Source organism: Hippocampus guttulatus, chromosome 4 (genome assembly GCF_054856545.1).
Source record: "Hippocampus guttulatus isolate MCC_2025c chromosome 4, RoL_Hgut_1.0, whole genome shotgun sequence".
Lineage (NCBI taxonomy): Eukaryota > Metazoa > Chordata > Actinopteri > Syngnathiformes > Syngnathidae > Hippocampus > Hippocampus guttulatus.
The window spans coordinates 26,958,872-26,978,961 of NC_141264.1; the positions used below are offsets into that span (position 1 = coordinate 26,958,872).

The window sequence follows — 20,090 nt, forward strand, 5'->3', positions numbered from 1 at the left end:
AGTCCGCTCGCTCGCTCGCCGCCTGAATAATCGTTTCTGCCGCTAGGTGGAATTTTGTTACCGATGCCCTCTTCTGAGTCGCGGGCAACGAAAATGAATCGGAGGTTTCAACAGAACACGATTGAGGATTTTTACTCTTCATGGTAAAAAAAAAAAAAAGTCTCAGCATTTAATGCTCAGTTTATTGAAAATGGACGACATTCTTAATCTTCACAATACAAAATTAAACCGAATACAAATTGTATAGCACGTCCAGTATAAAAGAAGAGGAAGAAGTAAAAAACAAAACAAAACGGGCTTTTTATTCATTTGAAAGGGAAGGGAAGGCAGGACACAAAAATGAAGGCACAGCCGGTACTATCTGAGAAGCATAGTGCATATTTTACACCCCCCCAAAAAGAAAAAAAAAGAGGAGGAGGAGGAGAGGTTACGAATGAGCTCCGAGCGAGAGTTTAGCAGCTTGCGATATGGCTTTTCTTTTTCTTTCCCGAGCGCTTTCACCACTGCAACCAAGTGCAAAAAAAAAAAGATGAAACACAAACCAGGTCACAAAACGGTCCCAACAGCAAGTTGACCAGGATGAAGACGGGGTGACGTCTCACTGTTCGGGATGGGGGGGGGGGGGGGGGGGAATCAGCATTTGTGGGCACTCGGGGACGTGGAAGAGGAAGGGGAGGGCGTTCCTTCCAGGCTTGGCAGAGAGAGAGGCATGTGTCCGTTGATGAGGCTGGGGAACTGGAGGAAGAGAAAGGTGGGCCCACAGTTAGGAGAGAAGGGGGGTGGGGGGGGGTCGGCGGAAGCGCTGTGAAAGGCTCGCTTTCCGGCGAGGAACCGCCACATTGTCACAGCTCGCGCTTCCTGTTATTTGTTCATTGTGCCGCTTCCTGTTCGTCTCTGTCCCCCCCCCCCCCCCCCCGAGCAACGCAAGAGTCCAAAATGTCTTGTGAAAGGCCACCCCGTGACTTTTACGAGCCCACCTCCATGAAATTGTATTTGGTAGGTCGCGGTTGGCCACGAGGATGGAGGACGTTCATTTTGTTTGGAGCCCAATCAGATTGCCGCCCCCTCCCTCCAGTTCGGTGTTGCAAGCTGATCTAACCAAAGTGTTCTTAAGAGGCGACTTGAGTGGCTCATCTAAGTCCAAATGCAGGTAGCGAAGGCGCCGCCCACCAAAGGAGGTTCCGCAGCGGGCCGGTACGAGCGCGCCGGCGCGTGACGAGAGAGGACCGGATCTCGCCCAAAACCCGTTGGGGCCGCTCGGTCGGCTCCCCCGGGCTCAGACGGGAAGCCTCGGCAGGATTTCCTCTCCCGAGCCGCGGCGCGGAAACCGGACACCCCCCGCCGCTACGTCCGACGAGTCGCGCAACTGCGCTCGTCCGTTGCGGCGACAGAAAAAAAAAAGGAAGAAAAACATCTCGGAAAGTCTTTGCCGCCGTTTGCCATCCTCATACTCGACGCGGCTTCGATATCCGCGTCGGCAAAGACGGACTGCGCGCCGACTTCTTCTTCCCGCCGCCGCCAGGTTTCGACTCCCCCCCAATAGCAGGACAACATTTGCCACGCGAGAAGTGTAAGACGGCGGCCCGTTTCGAACGCGGCGACGCTGGCGATCGAGCGGATTCGACGGACGCGGCGACACGTCGGGGCCGAAATCTGAGCGGAGAAAAAGAAAATCCTCGCGCAGCCACGAGAAAAATGCCGGCAAACGCAGACGACGGGCCGCCGGCGAGAAACCAAGACAATTTCCTGGAGCGGATCTGAGGTCGTCGCTCGCCGTTTGGGGCCAACTGAGGCGGCCCGCAATTTTCCGCAGCTTCTCGGTGAGCTTTGTGCTCTTGAAAGGACAGACTGTCGGCCCAAAACGAGGCCTTCTCAGCCACTCGCGTCGCCGTCGACTCGAACAATCGAGTCTTCTTGACTCACCGAGGGCAGATTCTTTTCAAATTGTGGCCGCCGGCGACTACTTTTGCAAACGGCCCGTGTTGGTGGTTTGCTTTTTTTGTTGTCGTTTGTCGCTCACCTGAAACAAGGAGCCGTGGCCCTGCAGACGGGCGGGGCTGAGCGGGGCCACGGGGCTGAGGCTGCTCCAGAAGTGGATGCCGGACAAGAGCGGACTGTGAGTCAGCAGCAGACCGGAGGGAGTCTGGAAAAAAAAAAAAAAGGAGGCGTCAAAGAGGAGTGCGGCCGACGGCTCTGGCGGCCTTCGTGCAAAACGTGCTGAAAAGGCAAAAAAAAAAAAAAAAAAAGGCCAGCGGCTTTTTGGCCCTTTGGAAAAACAAACTGGCGGAGCAGGAAGGAAGTCTGCGGTTTCTCCTCTGGAATACAGGGGTGACGTTAGGGCGGGGGGGGGCGGGTAACGGCAGAGAAAACATATGAAATCAATTTCTCTCTCTTCCCGCCTCGCGTCACCTCGGAGAAGCGAGCCAGTGTTGCGGCCCCCGCTCGCGTTATTAATGGAATGATGGCAGCATCTGGCACCGCTTAAGGGCCCCCCCCTCCCATTTTGCCGTCTCGTTTTCTTCGGCCCTTCCCGGATAGCGACAAGTATTTGCGGCCGCTCTCCCGCCGACACGCGATCGGCCCTCCGGGTCCCCGACGACGGCCCGGGAGAACCTCGCCCGACGATCGCTCGCCGTTCATCGGCGAGCGGCCCGATAGCGGCCGCCGATACTCGCGGCTAATCGTCGCATCCGGCACCGAGCGAGTCCCCGGTGGCGGCTCAAAGTTCACATCAGAAAAAGCTGCCGTCCGGCGTCCCGACCATTCAACGATATGCGTTGAGACGCCTTCCGAAGAAGAAAAAGCGACCCCCCCCCCTGCGTGAGCTTTCAGAATAGCCCCCCCCCCCCGCACGCTCGAAATGCGCTCGCGTCCACAAAAAAAATGCTGCCAACGGGCTCGTGGCTGCCATCGCTCGCTGCGCTCTCACGAGCAAGCCTTAACACGACGCCCCCCCCCCCCAAAAAAAAACGCGGAGAGTGAAGAATACGCGCGGCGGGGCTTTGGGCGGCTCCTTGGAGGCGTCGCTCGGGGCCCGGTTTTGCCACGCGCTTGAAGTTTGAGGTGAGTGTTTGTGCTCTCACAGTTTCCCGTCCTGAAAAGTTGCAAAGTTGACCCTTGGCAGCTTTTATTGCAGGAGCTCTCTGAAAACCAAACGCCGTTTGGACTCCCCGAAATGCCCTCACGTGCGGACAAGGGCAGCACCGACTGTCGGAGGCGCAAAAACAAGAGCGGCTCGCTCGTTCCCTCCGATCGCCGGCTCGGATGCGCCGACGCTCGTCTCTTTGTTTGCCAAGACTTCAAGCGGTCCAATGATTGTTGTTTTTTTCCACCCCCCCCCCCCCCCCCCCCCACGGCCCACCCGTGTCGGAATCGTAGCTGGCCTTTCCGCACCCCCCCAACAAAAGCATCGACATGACCGCTCGTCTCTCAGCGCTCGTCACAAAGTCCAAAGCGCTCGGCCGGAATCTTTGGGACTCGGGGGCGAGAGTCGCCGCGGCTCGTGCGCGCTCACCTGCGCCGTAAAGAAGGCGGGCGTGAGCGATCCGGACGGCAGCGCCGGACTGTTGAGGGCGATGGAGCCGATGTCGCTGCCCGCCAGCAGCAGGGAGGGGGGCGTGATGTCCAGAGCTTTGGGCCTTTTGCTCTTGGCGGGGAGCCCGTCTCCTCCGCGACGGGTCGGGGACGAGGACGCCGAGGAGGCGGAGCTTCCGCCGCCCCTCTTCTCCGGAGGCGGCCGCGGGTCTCGCTCCCTGCGCCTGGACGAGAGGTTGAGGGGCTGGGCGCTGTGCTCCCACAAGTCCTCCTCCTCCCGCTCCCGCTCCCCCTCGTCCTGGTCGCCGTCATCCCGGTTGCCGGGGTAGGCCTCGGCTTCGGCGTCGTCGGCGCCGAAGCGGATGACGGAGCGCGGCTGGTGGCGAAGCGCCCGCAGCAGCTGCGGCCGCTGGCGGAGCGAGGCCACGCTGAAGGACGAGTAGAGGCCCGAGCGCAGGTAGTCGTTGCGGCTCCGCTGCGCCCCCGGGGCGCCCGCCCGCGCCCTCCACCCGCGCCGCTCCGCCTCTTCCCCGCCCCCGTCCGCCGCCGCCGCCTCATCTACGTCGGCCTCGGCGGGCTCGCCGTCCCGCGGGGGAAACCTTCCGCAGGCCAGGCCCATCTCCACCATCTGCGGGTCCATCTTGAGGATCTCGGGGAAGGAGACGAACTTGTAGACGAACTTCTGGCCGATCACCTTCTTGATGATGTTCTGTCATGGTGGGGGGGGGGGGGGGGGGGGGCAAAAGAAAATAGCATTGCGGTATGAGACATTCTTCCAAAAGCAGTCCTCCGCATCAAGGGGAAGTCATGTCAAACGTTTTGTCTGATGTCAGAGCCCCCAGGCGGCATTCCGATGAAAAATGCCGCCCCCTCGTCCTTATCGACGCCCCCCCCCCCCAAAATGACGTCGCGGTGGCTCAAGGCTCAGCTTGCGACCGTCACCCGGCCAAGCGAGCCGATCCCTCAGACGCCGCGTTGTCGTTTTCAGGCGAGGGGGGGGGGGGGCAGGCTGCATTTTGCGGCTTCATTCCTATTCCACCGACGCGGCAATAGCCAAGCGGGGGGGGGGGGGGGGGGGGGGGTCGGGTTTTCGCCGAGCCTTCGGCGTTTGGCAAAAGGCGGCGTTTACCTTGTCGTAGTAGTAGCGCAGGGCCCGGCTGAGCTTGTCGTAGTTCATGTTGGTCTTGTTCTTGCGCAGCCCCCACAGCTTGGCCACCTCCTCCGACTTGAGCAGCTTGAACTCGCCGTCGGCGGACGTCCAGCAGATCAGGTGCTTGTGGCTCTGGTCCAGCAGCAGCTGCAGCAGGAACTGCCACAGGGTGATGGCGCTGTCCATCGCTGGGCCACACACGCGCACGGACGGTTAGCCTCGCCGCAAACGCAGACGACCCGAGGACGACGCCGCGCGTTTCTCGCCGGCCGGGCTCGGCGGCTTTTGCGGCCCGCGCCGTCTTGACCGGATACGAACCATCGCCCGGATGTTGTGGGGTTTCCCCCCCCCCTGTTGACTTAGCGAAGGCTAGCGAGGGCTAGCGAAGGCTAGCGAGGGCTAGCGAAGGCGGCGGCCAACGGTGCGGTTCCCCAGCTGCTAAAAAAATCAGCGCACGAGCGCTGGCCATCAATCAAAATGGCGCATTTTTATTTTGCATCCTTCCCCCGGCGAATAGAAAAAAAAACTCCACCCTACAAAGGATTAGAATGACTGATCCATGCAACAAGGTGGTGTCAAAGCACTACCTTTGTTCACACGTAACTTCTCAGGGCAGCGAGACGCCTTGAGATGGCTGCTAAGCGCCGCTTTTGGTCTAAACGGAACGCCGCGACTCACTTCAACATTGTTCCTTGAGAGCAACAAAATGGCTCCCTTTCGGTTAGGGCGAATTGAAGTTGGACTAGAAATACGTCTGGGTTTATTTTTGAATGACAAATTTGATTGTAATTGTAAAAATGATGTCTTTTATATTTCGGGGGGGGGGGGGGGCGGGGGCTGTGTTCATTTCCATTTTGTGTATGTGCATGGCTTGTTTTTCCCCTGCAAATAGCAGAATTGGGGATTTTGGGCGATGATATGACCGGCGAGGGGCAGCTCTCTCGCCGGCCGCCGTTCTCGGCGCCGCCGTCCGCGTCCCCGCCGGGCTCACAAAGCCGCCCAGTGTGTCGGCCCGACGGAAACTCTTAATGAGATTAGTAGACGGCGTGCCGCAGACGTGACTCGGTCGTGACCGCATCGCGCCCGCTTCCTGCTCGTTCGTTCGGACGGACGTGGAAAAAGTCCACCTTGCGATTTTGTCGCGATTCTTCTCCCCTCTGTGGCTCCTCCTGCTGCCGCCGTTGGTGGGGGTCATTTGTTTGACCCTTCTTCTGCCCCCTTTTTTTTCGAGCTGCGTTCAAGCAAACGCAATGAAACTTTTCAAGGGTGGCCATTTTTGTCATTCCGTCGTTTCATATCAAATTGTACCTTTTTTTTTTTCTTTTTGAGCGGGGGGCGGGGGGGTGCTGACATCATCTATCACTCTTGGGACAAGGGGTTAATTCCCTGTCCTATTGCGAGTTTCCGAGAGAAGCGTTTCCCTGAAGTGGCGATACCCTCCGCTGCCCAAGGCAGACAATTACATTTTTATTTCACAAGTCAGACGAGGACTGAACTGGTAGCAGGACAAGGGGAGCAAGTGTAAGTCATGATGTGTCACATTGGAAGGTGACAACTGGGATAGGAGCCAGCATGCCCGCGACCCTTGTGAGAAAAAGCAGATTAGATCATGGATGGATGCATTTTCCAACCTTCATGGATTACATTTAGATTTTATATCCACGTGTAAATGGTTTAAAACATCCTTTCTTTATAAATCTTGTTTAATCATAAAGTGCATGACTATATTTTTCAATACCAATTATTTGTTAAAGTTTGTACAATCAATGCGATCAGTTGCGATGCATTGATGTGAATGATAAAAGTAAATTGCACATTTGTTGAAGGAAATGTAAGGTGCTTCATGAAATGTTTTGTAAAAGATACGTTCATTAACTCATTCACTCCCAAAGACGTTTTTAAACGTCTTTTCAGACTTGGTCCAGAATTGGCTGGTACCGAATGAGTTAAATTTCAACATTTTCCAAATGTTCTTGTGCTTCTTTAAACCAAAACAAAGGAAAGACATGTTGTTTTGGTTGTTTATAGCAAAGTATGGTATGATTTTAATGCTCCGGCCCACTTGACATCTACAGAGGCCGTATGTGGCCCTCCGTGTGAAATGAGTTTGACACCAGTGATGTAAAGTAAGGCGTTTTTAGCCGCAAAAAAACAACCATGTACAGAAAGGCGTTTTTTCCCGAAAAAAAACGACCATGTATAGGAAGGCGTTTTTTTCCCGAAAAAAAAACGACCATGTATAGGAAGGCGTTTTTTGCCGAAAAAAACGACCATGTATAGTAAGCACGTTTAGCCGAAAAAAAACGACCATGATTAATAAAAAAACACAACTCCACTGCTGTATGTGGTGCTTTGACTCAGTGGTAGAGTGATGGAGTGCCACACCAGAGGTTGAGTGTTCGATCCCTGGTTGTTGCAACCATGGCTACTCTTTGACCACCATGTACAACTTATTTGCCGAAACAACCCAAAGGTTCATTGTGGTGGGTTAGCTCAGTGGTAGAAAGCTGAAGTCCCAAACTAGCGGTTGGGTGTTCAATCCCCACAGGTTGCAACCATATCCCTTCTTTCTTTGACCAACATGATAAGTCAGGCTTATTGAAGTCCTTTTTTGTATCGTAAGGCGCTTTTCGCCGAAAAAAACGGCCTTTTTGGATGTAAAAAACGACCATAAATAGTCAGCTATTTTTGGACGAAATTTTTAGCGGAAAAAACCGACCATGTATAGTAAGGCGTTTTTAGCCGAAAAAAACGACCATGTATAGGAAGGCCTTTTTGGACAAAAAAAACGACCATGTATAGTAAAGGCGTTTTGTTCGCGCCAAAAACGCCTTACTATACTATGTCGTTTTTTTCGGGCCAAAAACGCCTTACTATACTATGTTGTTTTTTTCGGGCTAAAAACGCCTTACTATACTATGTCGGGTTTTTTTCGTGTTAAAAACGCCTTACTATACTATGTCGTTTTTTTCGGGCCAAAAACGCCTTACTATATTTTCGGGCCAAAAACGGCTTACTATACTATGTCGTTTTTTTCGGCTCAAAAACGCCTTACTATACTATGTTGTTTTTTTCGGGCCAAAAACGCCTTACTATATATACTATGTCGTTTTTTTCGGCTCAAAAACGCCTTACTATACTATGTCGTTTTTTTCGGGCCAAAAACGCCTTACTATACTATGTTGTTTTTTTTGGGCTAAAAACGCCTTACTATACTATGTCGTTTTTTTTCCGTGTTAAAAACGTCTTACTATACTATGTCGTTTTTTTCGGGCCAAAAACGCCTTACTATACTATGTCGTTTTTTTCGTGTTAAAAACGCCTTACTATATTTTCGGGCCAAAAACGGCTTACTATACTATGTCGTTTTTTTCGGCTCAAAAACGCCTTACTATACTATTTCGTTTTTTTCAGGTCAAAAACGCCTTACTATACTATGTCGTTTTTTTCGGGCCAAAAACGGCTTAATATACTGTCGTTTTTTCGGGCCAAAAACGCCTTACTATACTATGTCGTTTTTTTCGGCTCAAAAACGCCTTACTATATATACTATGTCGTTTTTTTCGTGCCAAAAACGGCTTACTATACTGTCGTTTTTTTTGGGCCAAAAACGGCTTACTATGTCGTTTTTTTCGGGCCAAAAACGCCTTACTATACGATGTCATTTTTTTCGGGGCCAAAATCGCCTTACTATACTATGTCGTTTTTTTCGGCTTAAAAACACCTTATACTATGTCGTTTTTTTCGGGCCAAAAACGCCTTACTATACGTTTTTTTCGGGGCAAAAACGCCTTACTATACTATGTCGTTTTTTTTCGGGCCAAAAACGCCTTACTATACATGGTCGTTTTTTTCGGCTAAAAACGGCTTACTATACATGGTCTTTTTTTTTTTGTTAAAACACCTTACTATTCATGGTGGGTTTTTTTCGTCGAAAAACGCCTGACTACACATGGTCGTTTTTTTTCAGCTAAAAACGCCTTACTAAACATGGTCGTTTTTTTTCGGCTAAAAACGGCTTACTATACATGGTCATTTTTTTTGTTAAAACGCCTTACTATCCATGGTCGTTTTTTTCGTCGAAAAACGCCTGACTACACATGGTCGTTTTTTTTCAGCTAAAAACGCCTTACTAAACATGGTCGGGTTTTTTTCGGCTAAAAACGCCTGACTACACATGGTCGTTTTTTTTCGTCGAAAAACGCCTTACTATACATGGTCGTTTTTTTTCGGGTTAAAATGCCTTACTATACATGGTCGTTTTTTTTCGTCGAAAAACGCCTGACTACACATGGTCGTTTTTTTTTCGGCTCAAAAACGCCTTACTATACTATGTCGTTTTTTTTCGGGCCAAAAACGCCTTACTATACTATGTCCTTTTTTTCGGGCCAAAAACGCCTTACTATACTATGTCGTTTTTTTCAGGCCAAAAACGTCTTACTATATATACTATGTCGTTTTTTTCGGGCCAAAAACGCCTTACTATACTATGTCGTTTTTTTCGGGCTAAAAACGCCTTACTATACTATGTCGTTTTTTTGGGCCAAAAACGCCTTACTATACTATGTCGTTTTTTTCGGGCCAAAAACGCCTTACTATATACTATGTTGTTTTTTTCGGGCTAAAAACGCCTTACTATACTATGTCGTTTTTTTCGTGTTAAAAACACCTTACTATACTATGTCGGTTTTTTCGGGCCAAATACGCCTTACTATGCTATACGCCTTACTATACTATGTCGTTTTTTCGGGCCAAAAACGCCTTACTATGTCGTTTTTTTCTGCTTAAAAACGCCTTACTATACTATGTCGTTTTTTCGGGCCAAAAACGCCTTACTATGTCGTTTTTTTCTGCTTAAAAACGCCTTACTATACTATGTCGTTTTTTTCGGGCCAAAACCGCCTTACTTTATACTATGTCGTTTTTTTTCGGGCCAAAAACGCCTTACTATACTATGTCGTTTTTTTCGGGTTAAAAACGCCTTACTATACTATGTCGTTTTTTTTGGGCCAAAAACGCCTCACTATACATGGTCGTTTTTTTCGTCCAAAAAGGCCTTACTATACATGGTCATTTTTTTCCGGCTAAAAACGCCTTACTATACATGGTCGTTTTTTTCGGCTAAAAACGGCTTACTATACATGGTTGTTTTTTTTTTTGTTAAAACACCTTACTATTCATGGTCGTTTTTTTCGTCGAAAAACGCCTGACTACACATGGTCGTTTTTTTTCGTCGAAAAACGCCTTACTAAACATGGTCGTTTTTTTTCGGCTAAAAACGCCTGACTACACATGGTCGTTTTTTTTCGTCGAAAAACGCCTTACTATACATGGTCGTTTTTTTCGGGTTAAAATGCCTTACTATACATGGTCGTTTTTTTCGTCGAAAAACGCCTGACTACACATGGTCGTTTTTTTTTTCAGCTAAAAACGCCTTACTAAACATGGTCGTTTTTTTTTCCCGGCTAAAAACGCCTTACTATACACGGTCGTTTTTTTTGTCTAAAAACGGCTCATCGTTCACTTCAAAGAGCCGGCTCTTTGTACCGGCTCGTTCGCGACCGACACATCACTTGTGAAAATGTAGGTGATTGAACAGTCAGAGGTGCTGCCAAAAAGAACCCTTTCTGCACTGGAATACAATGAAATTAATTTGGATTCCGTTTGCTGCAATACAAACCGGATACTTCATACTTGACCATAAAGTTAATTTAAAACTTAGTACCTCAATTCAAAAACAAAATCTGACGTTGAAAAAAAACGTCATTTTGTATTTGTAAGACTGAAAATGAAAATAAACTGAATTTAATTTTCAGTGAGGATCAATTACAGTTTCAAAGAAAAAAAAGTCTCTCGTTTCAAATTCAGATTGTACAATTCAGATTCAGTTATTCAGTATGATTCAGAGTAAAATATACAAATCCATCCATTATCCGAGCCACTGACCTTCAATTCACGTAATTCAAATTCAGTATAAACTATTCAAAAGTTATTCACGTTTAGTTTTTGGTGGCAAATATTCCGCCCCACAGCGTCACACCTACTTTTCTTTCTGACTTTCGGGTTGAGTGAACGCTGGCGCGTTTTGGCTGCCGCTGCTCAACCCGTATTGTTTCGTGTTTTTTGTTATTGTAAAGTGTCCTTGGGTGTCTTGAAAGGCGCTTATAAATAAAATGTATTATTATTATTATTATTAGTTTTGGTTGTAAAGTGTCCCAGAGTGTCTTGAAAGACGCTTATAAATGAAATGTATTATTATTATTATTATTATAAGAAATTTCAAGGGTTATTTTTACTGACCATTCATTGTTCATGACATGTACAAATGTTTGTTTTCCTAACACACTGTCCATTCTTGTTTTCTTACAGCCGCTTTGAGACCTCACAGCCTAACATCTTGGGCCTCAGACCAGGCAATTGATGTCACAATCAAAAGATGGCTACATCTGGCTCCTGATCGGGATGGTGACAGGAAGGAGCGCATGAGAAGAAGGACATGGAGAGAGCAACAATTTGATGTACAGAAAAATACCGTTCAAGAGTAAGCTGAATCCCAATTTGGACTTTGTGTTCACTGTTAAATAAAGAAAAGTGCATTTTTCCAGTGTATGTGGAGTTATATGTCAGGTTCACAAATTATGACAATAAAGATATTTTTTATAACAGTCGTTTTTTTTTTTTTAAATGTGGGTCAAATATGGCTCATGAAAGATGTGGCTGAGTTGAGGTTGAATTCAGGCCGATATCAGGAACCTGTTCTGGCCCAGCGTCGGGCCGGAGTAGGGTCAGATATGGTTTTACAATGCGGCTCAGATCTGGGCCGAATGCGGCCCACATCGTGGATGCCAGACGTGGGCCACTGCAGGACCGTCATTCATTGAGGTATGCGGGCCGAGTGTACCCGCCGTGTCTGCCCCGGAGCTGGGCCAGACCAATTTTGCTGACTGGGTAGTTAGTAGTTACAAGTGACTTTGTTTTTGACACTGCAAATGAATTAAAAACCTTACGAGCCATCTGAAATGTCTGGACGTGGCAAACGTTCACCGCGGAAACGCTTAAGGATTCGTCAAATTGAACAACGCCTGTCGTTTAAAAAGTCTAAATGAGAGGTTTTGTTGTTTTGTTGCTCGGAAGCACACCGGAAGGAAGAATGAAGACGAGCAGCTCTTCAGATCGAAAAAGTGTTGCGTTCACTGACTTTTAACGGGAAACAACGCCACGACTCGGGTCCAAACGCACAACAAACCTTGGGGGTTGGGGCCCGCCGGAGGGAGAGAAGCAAAGTGGTGGATAACTGTTTACCTGCGATCACTTCCGTGGCCTTTCTTCCCCGCCGAGGAACTTTAGCGCGACGCCGCCGGAGAGGTGGCTTGTTTTTCCATGCTCGCTCGATCGCTCGCTCGCTTCGCGACTTGTGCTCGGCCTGAAATCGGATCCTGCGCTTTTTCTTTCTCCGAGCAGGAAGTCGGAGCAGGCAGACGCAGAGCCGGCGGCGGCTCACTTCCTCTCGCCGACGATTCCCCAGGCGTTCTGCCGTCTGTGTAAACACACTTTTCCTCCCCTTCTCTTCGCCTCTGCTGCCTACCCGCTGACGGACGCCAGTCGGCACACATGGCGAGCGACACGCACGGAGAGAGAGAGAGAGAGCGAGAGAGAGAGGGCGGGGGCGGGGGGTGTTGAAAAATCCGACGGCCCTGAACTCGCATCGTCTTTTCACCGTCCGTCACGTTGCCTTCAAGAAAGCTCTGTCAATATGAACACCTCGCAAAAACCATCCCATTTTCACTCTTCTTGTGCTTTATACGTCGCATACGCAGTTCAGCGATCCTCAACGAACGCGTAAACAATAGTATTTAAATTACCGTTCATTTATTTTGCCGTATTTACTTGACTTAAATCCAGGTTCGCTACAACCAATAAACTACCCATTTGGCATCCGGTGCCAACTCAACATCAATATGACATCAACTACCTTCGGGAGAACCTCGTCAAGCTGACAAACGCGTTCGACAGAATCGTTTTCCCCGATAGTTTTTCTTTTTTTCATGAAATGACCGTAAAGCTTGATTTAATTCCAGTTTTGCTACTGTCAGGAAGCAGAGCTCGACGATTTGATGGACGTCGTGGTGCTCCCTGGAGAACCTCGTCATTTTGAGAAACTAATTCTACAGAACATTTTCCCCACTATTTCCACCCTTTGACATTCTTTATCTACTGTATTTATTTGAGGAAAATTGGCGTATCAACAGACTTCAATGTACATTTATTATAATTTAAAAAACGAAGCTAATTTATTAGATGGTCGTCGTGGAGCCTTCAGTTCAATCGACCACCACTAACGAGAGGACTCATTTTTTATTTTATTGGCATTATTATTATTATTATTTGTAGTAGTAGTAGTAGTAGTATATTTTTAGATAAGATAAGAAAAGCTTTATTAGTCTCGCAATGGAGAAATTCCCAATTCACAGCAGCAAAGTTATGAAAGTAAGAAGTAGAACAAAATATAGGAGCTGCTGGAAAGGCAGCCACTCTCGCAGCGCCATTTTGAAGTCAAAATAACAAAAATAACACAACAGATATCCACGGTATAGAATTTTGCGACAACCCACAGACGACAATCATGACTTTGGTGGCGACGTCATTTCCAAAACCACCTTCCACGGGATTATCTGTTTGTTTCCGTTTGTCTGTCTTTCTTGCTGACTTTCTTTGTTGTTGTTGTTGTTGTTTTTTCGCTTCGTCTTTTTTTTTTAATTCATTTGAGCGCGTCCCTTCGATTTAAATCCGATTTGACAACCCATAAATTAAGATATTGTTTTCGGTTTCTCTCACGATCCCTTCAGGAGGACCTCGTTAATCCGAAGTTTTTGTTAAAACAGTCGTCTCCAAATCCCGTCAATGCTTTGTGAAAAGATGGTCTTTACTCGTCAGAGACGGGCCAAAGGCACAAGCCAGCCAAGCGCCCGTTTAGGGCTTCGCAACCACTAGGGGACGCTCAAGTGCAATTAACGGTTTCCAGAATCTGGAGTTCTGTAATGTGTTTTATTTCTTCTTACAATAAAACAATTTATATCACGTTTCTTATTTTGATATTTTAAAGCCCAACTTTTGCACGTTTTGACATGGTTTCAAGACGTAACTAGTCAACTTTATATTTGTTTTTAAAAAGCATTTAAATCACCTTTTCTTCAGTCCCTCGATGCAGTTGTATCATTAGTTACATATTTGCTTGACATGATAGTTTGCTTTGTGCATTTTATTGTGATGTTTAAGCGCCTGACCTGTGTGCGGGGCTGCGGGCAGCGTGCTATCGGTTCGCACTCAGCGACGGTCTGGATGTGGGTGTGAATGGTTGTTTGTCTCCACGTTTGACTGACCGGCGACCGGTTCAGGGTGTAGTTCGCCTTCCGACAAAAGTCACCAGGGAAAGGCTCCAGTGCCGCATGACCCTGTTCAAGATAATTGGTGTTCGGGATATGTTATTTCACTTATTTTCCTCCATGTCACCGCTGTCGCCCCCCCCCCCCCCCCCCCCGTTAAATTGTTCTGGTTGTTAGGCAAGCTTTTCATTCCAAAGTTTAGGCTGCCATGATGTTAGTGATTTACAAAAGCTTTCCGTTGCTGCCTTGCGCTTACGTCAGACCAACCAAAGTGGATTTCGCTCACGATGTCCCAACAACACCCATGTGACTGAGTGACCCCTGGCTGGGCCTCACGCAGGGTGGGGGTAGGGTGTGTGTGTGTGTGGGGGGGGGGCATCCTGTCCACGGTGCCGCTTGAGGCGTGGCCCCCGGCGGCCGTTGTCTGATTGGTCCCCGTCCGCTGTGCCGCCGGTGCCTTGCGGAGGTCCGCGACCCCCTCCGGCTCTCAGTGGCACCATGCCTCGCTTCACCGTGCACGTCCGAGACGAGTGGCTGACGGTGCCGTGCCGGGACGGCTCGTCCACCATCCTTTGGCTGGGCCAGGAAGCCCTCAAACGCTACATGAAGAACAAGCCCGACGACGGCGGCATCGCGGCGCTCAAGGACACCCGCTTCGTGGCGCGCAGGTGCCAAGGGCTCGGCCTGCTGGACGCCGACGACACCATCGACGACGTCCTGGAGGATAATGACTTCGTCGAACTGGGTTAGAAACAAACTCGCCGAAATCGGCCCTTCGCGTAGGGCACGGGTGTCAAAGTCAAGGCCCGGGGGCCAGATCCGGCCCGCCGCCTCATTTTATGTGGCCCGCGAAAGGAAATCATATGTGTCAACTTCTGAGATCCTTGATGAAATCTGTACCGAAATCATTTTGTGAGCCGCTTTACGTTCACATAAACAACAATTGAAGAAACAACAAACAAAGAGTTGACTGATTTCAAAATGAATAATCAAGTGCCAGGAAAAGCCAACTGGCACATCCGCACTGCGTTTTGGGGTGCGGCGGAACCGCTTCAAAGGATGGCGGGCGTGCGCCGAGCCCCGTTCGAGACGAGTCGGGTGAACGCGCGCGGTTGCGCAAGCGCCTTATCTCGGCTGTTTATTTATCCGCGTCCATTGTCGTCCGGGTTCGAGGTCACATGAACGCTGGAGAAAGTTTGGAAATGATTTACCTCGGTCAAAAAGCTGCCATTTGAGCGGGGGCGGGCCGACTTTTTCAACACCTTCCGACTGCGCTATTTCTTTCATGATGATTTCCTTCGTTTTGCCGCTTGTCTAAATGAGCGTAAACCAAAAAAAAACCCAAAAAGCATGCCTGCCCGCCTGCCCGCCTGCCCTTGTGTTTGCAGCCATCGAAGGCGACACCATGTGTCCCGACTTCATCCCGTGCACGCCGGGAGTTTCCCACCTGTATCCATTTCCGCAAGATGACATTTGCATTCGAGCACTCTGGTCTCGTCTTGTCGTCCTTACATGAATCACACCCGACAAAATAGCACGGCGGCGTACAGAGAACCGGAAGACGTAAGTGTCCTCTCCGGCCCGCACGCATTGCTTTTATTTGTATTTTTCTTTTTTGCATAGCCAAGACATGTTTTGCTTCGCTCTGCAGAGTATTTGCTTGGACGGCAACAGCCTGACGTCGACGGACCTGGTCAACTTGGGCCGAGGCCTCTACAAGATAACGGTCAGCCACCATCCAAACGCTCTTGACGGACGCTGACGTTCTTTGACTGACTTTTTTTGTTTCGGTGGGGTTTTTCTGTTGTTGGGGTTTTTTTTGGGGGGGGGGGGGGGTGGGGGGGTTGTCAGCTGGCTGCGGAGGCCGAGAGGAACGTTGTCAAAGCCAGAGAGCTTTTGGACACCATCGTCAAGGAAAACAAAGGTCGGGACGCAAAACGCTAGTTGACCGCCGCGCCCTACGACTCAAGTGCGGCTTCTGTTCGTCTCCGCTTGCAGTTGTTTACGGGATCACCACCGGTTTTGGCAAATTCGCTCGAACCGTCATTCCTGTCAGCAAACTCAAGTAAAAAACACAAAAGAAATGAAATGCAAACGTTTGGAGCGAAAAGCTGCGCGCGAGTGATTTTGTTGGTTTGCCTTGTCCAGGGAGCTGCAGGAGAACCTGGTGCGCTCGCACTCGGCAGGTAAATCCCAGTCGCAAACACCGGCGCCAGTTTCGTTCGCGATGACCGCAGTTCGACCGACGACAAAATCGCCGAGCTCGACGCGGCAGCGGAGCGCGATTGTTTGCTTGAACCGCTTTCATGCGCCAAATGCGCGCAGGTGTGGGAAACCCGCTGAGCCCGGAGAGGACCCGCATGCTGCTGGCTCTGAGGATCAACGTTCTGGCCAAAGGGCACAGCGGCATCTCCCTGGAGACCCTCCGCGCCATGATCCAGGCCTTCAACGGTGAGCGCCGCCGCCTTCTCTATCCCTTTCGTACGCCGACGCCGCTTGTTTCTTGATCCATTTTTCCGCCCCGGGTCGGGTTACGACCGCGCTTTGGACGGTTTGAGCAAAGTGAAACGAATGCAGCGACAAAGGTATCGGGAGGTCCTCACATGCGGGCGGGGAGCGCCCCAGTCGCCGTTGACCGGGACGAGCGAGCGAGCGACGTCTCGAGTCCGTCGGGAGTCGCCTCGTCGGTCTCACTTTGTATTTGCGCGTCGGACCGGTTCTCCCGCCCTATCATGGGGGCGAAGCGTCAGCGACCGCGGCTCTCCTCGCCCGCACGCCGGGGGCATCACTCGCACGACGTCCACCCGGCGCCGGCCGGTCACATGAAAAAAAAGCAGTCGGAGTGGCGCCGCGCCGTCTCGTTGTCGCCGGCTGACCCCGGACCTGACGTTGCAGCTTCCTGCCTCTCGTTCGTCCCCGAGAAGGGCACGGTGGGCGCCAGCGGAGACCTGGCGCCGCTGGCCCACTTGGCCCTGGGGCTGATGGGCGAGGGCAAAATGTGGTCGCCGAAGAGCGGATGGGCCGACGCCAAATACGTAAGACGCCGCGTCGGGCGGCCCCGCTGGCGGAAGGACGCGAGGCATTTGACGGGGGTTCTCCCTCCTTTTCTCTGTGAGCAGGTCCTGGAGGCCCACGGCCTCAAGCCGATATCGCTGAAGCCCAAAGAGGTAAATGTTGAAAAACAACAGCTGGCCTCGATTCGCCCGCAAACGGGAAGGACCAAGCGTCCACCAGGACCACGTTGCATCGTCTCCAAGGACCGGTCAAAATGCTCCAACTGAAGGAGTTGTCGCCCCCCCCCCCCCCCCGGCAGGGCCTGGCTCTGATCAACGGCACCCAGATGATCACCTCGCTGGGGGCGGAGGCGGTGGAGCGAGCCCAGGCCATCGCCCGGCAGGCCGACATCATCGCCGCGCTCACCCTGGAGGTGCTGAAGGGAACCACCAAGGCCTTCGACAGCGGTGAGCGGCGCCGCGGGACCCAAGCCCGGGCGCCGCGCCGTACACGCTTGACCTTTCCCATTCTTCTCGGCGCCGCCCCCCCTCCCGCCGCGCAGACATCCATTCGCTCAGGCCCCACCCGGGACAAGTGGAGGTGGCCCTGCGCTTCCGCTCGCTGCTGGACTCGGATCACCATCCTTCCGAGATCGCAGGTGGCCGCATTTTCGCAAGCAAAGGAGAACGGCGGCCGGCGCCGGACGAGATGACTTAAGGAAGTTGTGTGCGCTTGTGTGTCCAGAGAGCCACCGCTTCTGCGACAGGGTCCAGGACGCTTACACCATGCGTTGCTGTCCTCAGGTGAAGCGCCGCCGCATCCCAACGGTCGACGGCACTCGGAAATGATCCCCACGCGTCGGCGTCCGCTCATCGAGCCGCTTTCTCGTTCCCGCTCTGCTCAAAGGTCCACGGCATTTCCAACGACACCATCCAATTTGTCCTCAACATCATCAACACGGAAATCAACAGCGCCACGGACAACCCGGTATCCGTCCCGTCTCGAATGGCTCTCGTGGCCGGCGGAAGGGACGAACCGCGCCGCATCGGCGGTCGCCTCGGTCAAAGACGGCACGGGGTCGAGCGGCGGCGTTCTCCCTCCTCGTCCTCGGCCGCCTTTTCCGAACTAGCTTCCGAGAATTACGCCCCGTCGGTCACTCGGGCTACCCGTCCGTCCGCGGTGGCCGTTTCTCTTTGTTTCGTTTTTTTCCTATTGGCCGCGCCAGATGGTGTTTGCCGAAAGAGGGGAGACCATCTCGGGCGGAAATTTCCACGGGGAGTACCCGGCGAAGGTAGACGCGAGACGGCTCGGAAGCTGCGGCTTTTGCGGCGCTCTCATCCTTTCTCCGCCTTCCTGCCAGGCTCTGGACTTTCTCGCCATCGCGGTGCACGAACTGGCCTCCATCAGCGAGAGGCGGATCGAGAGACTGTGCAACCCGTCGCTGAGTGAGCTGCCGGCCTTCCTGGTCAACGAGGGGGGCCTCAATTCGGGCTTCATGATTGCACACTGCACCGCTGCCGCTTTGGGTGGGACCCCCGCGTTCTCCCCCCCCCCGCTGACTTCAACCTCCCTCAATCGTTTCCCGCGTCCAGTTTCAGAGAACAAAGTTTTGTGCCACCCTTCCTCCGTGGACTCCTTGTCCACCAGCGCCGCCACGGAGGACCACGTATCCATGGGGGGCTGGGCCGCCAGGAAGGCCCTGAGAGTGGTGGAGCACGTGGAGCAAGGTAAGGAAGGCTCCGCCTCTTTTCCGTGGCGCAGCGGGCCCACCTACGGGGCTGTCGGAAACTCCGGTTCGACCGTAACTTGCGAGCGGCCCCGCTTGCGAGCTTCTCGAGTGACGAGCTCTCGCTATCGGTCCGTTTATTTGTTTGTTCGTATCCGGGCTCAGTCCTGGCCATCGAGCTGTTGGCGGCCTGCCAGGGCATCGAGTTCCTCCGCCCGCTCCGGACCACCACGCCGCTGGAAAAGGTCTACGACCTGGTGCGCGGTGTGGTCAAGTAAGTCAAACACAGCGGGGCCAAGGTACGGCAACGGTCCCGCTCCGGTGGAAGCGAGGCTCGGGATGGTTAATGTTTAATGTTTTCCGCAGGCCGTGGATTAAAGACCGATTCATGTCCCCGGACATCGAGGCGGTGCATCGCCTCCTGCTCGACCAAAAGGCAAGTACTTGACCGGCCCAAATCTACCTCCGCCCGCGTCCCGTATTTGCCCATAATTTTCTGACTGACTTATTTGTTGACTCGCCGCAGGTGTGGACCGTGGCCAAGCCTTACATTGACAAATATCAGACGGAGTACATTCCCGAATCCCGTCCCGTCTCTCCGACTGCCTTCTCGCTGGAGTCGCCTCCTTCGCCCAGGAAGCGCTGTCGCCATGACTGAAGCCACGCCGTCCCCAAATGTGACCAATATCGACGCGCTAACGCACGTCAGCGTACCGCGTGACTTCTGAATTGATCATTAACGGCTTTTGAACTCGTGTCTATCCTATTCTGATTTCGTTACCTCAGCCATTCTCCCTAACTGTCTTCCGGTCTCATATTTTGAATGAAAATGACATATCCGAGGTAATTGTGTTCAATTACATTACAGACTAAATACTGTATAATAAAGTCTTACTCCTATACTTAGTCCGCCAAATTGTAGTCATTTTTTTTTTTACTTATCTGAAGGAGTTGAATCCGTGCTTCTACTTTTAAGAGTATTTTTAAGTGTCTCACTACTTTTGCCAACTCAGATCTGCTGTAAACTCAACATGGAGTTGCCGGCTTCACTGCAATAGTTGACGCAATGTCGCCTAAAATAATTGTCGGAGGGGATACAAAAAAAAAAATCTCCTTCGAGCCGGATTTGAACCAGCGACCTAAGGATTTCAGCTGTTAGCCTCTACAGTCCTCCGCTCTACCAACTGAGCTATCGAAGGGTCGAAAAACAGTGCCGACTGGGGCTTTATATTTCTTCATATTTCGAATACGAGTACAAGTGCGCCACAAATGACTCAGATACGGTATTTTCTCAAGATCCAGT

The 20,090-nt window shown here is 51.3% G+C and overlaps 2 protein-coding genes and 1 non-coding gene across 3 annotated transcripts; 1 reads left to right on the top strand and 2 right to left on the bottom strand.

The window, feature by feature from the left end:
- Positions 1-162: 162 nt before the first annotated feature.
- Positions 163-12,332, bottom strand: LOC147207053 (ETS domain-containing protein Elk-3-like). Its single transcript, XM_086110206.1, has 5 exons — positions 11,987-12,332; positions 4,664-4,872; positions 3,515-4,243; positions 2,021-2,143; positions 163-735 (listed from the first exon to the last, which is right to left on the bottom strand). Exons 2-5 carry the CDS (start codon positions 4,868-4,870, stop codon positions 634-636), a joined length of 1,161 nt encoding a protein of 386 aa, XP_085966332.1. The 5' UTR covers positions 4,871-4,872; positions 11,987-12,332; the 3' UTR covers positions 163-633.
- Positions 12,333-14,489: 2,157 nt separating this feature from the next.
- Positions 14,490-19,693, top strand: hal (histidine ammonia-lyase). Its single transcript, XM_086109771.1, has 20 exons — positions 14,490-14,812; positions 15,456-15,516; positions 15,603-15,630; positions 15,719-15,793; positions 15,919-15,991; positions 16,066-16,132; positions 16,216-16,253; positions 16,393-16,518; positions 16,963-17,102; positions 17,187-17,234; positions 17,381-17,528; positions 17,624-17,719; positions 17,806-17,864; positions 17,968-18,048; positions 18,287-18,352; positions 18,422-18,587; positions 18,654-18,788; positions 18,953-19,061; positions 19,154-19,223; positions 19,314-19,693. Exons 1-20 carry the CDS (start codon positions 14,566-14,568, stop codon positions 19,443-19,445), a joined length of 1,965 nt encoding a protein of 654 aa, XP_085965897.1. The 5' UTR covers positions 14,490-14,565; the 3' UTR covers positions 19,446-19,693.
- Positions 19,694-19,898: 205 nt separating this feature from the next.
- On the bottom strand, positions 19,899-19,986 carry trnay-gua (transfer RNA tyrosine (anticodon GUA)). The gene is given in 2 exon segments: positions 19,899-19,934; positions 19,950-19,986. It is a non-coding gene; the product is annotated as a tRNA-Tyr (tRNA).
- Between the last annotated feature and the right edge of the window lie 104 nt (positions 19,987-20,090).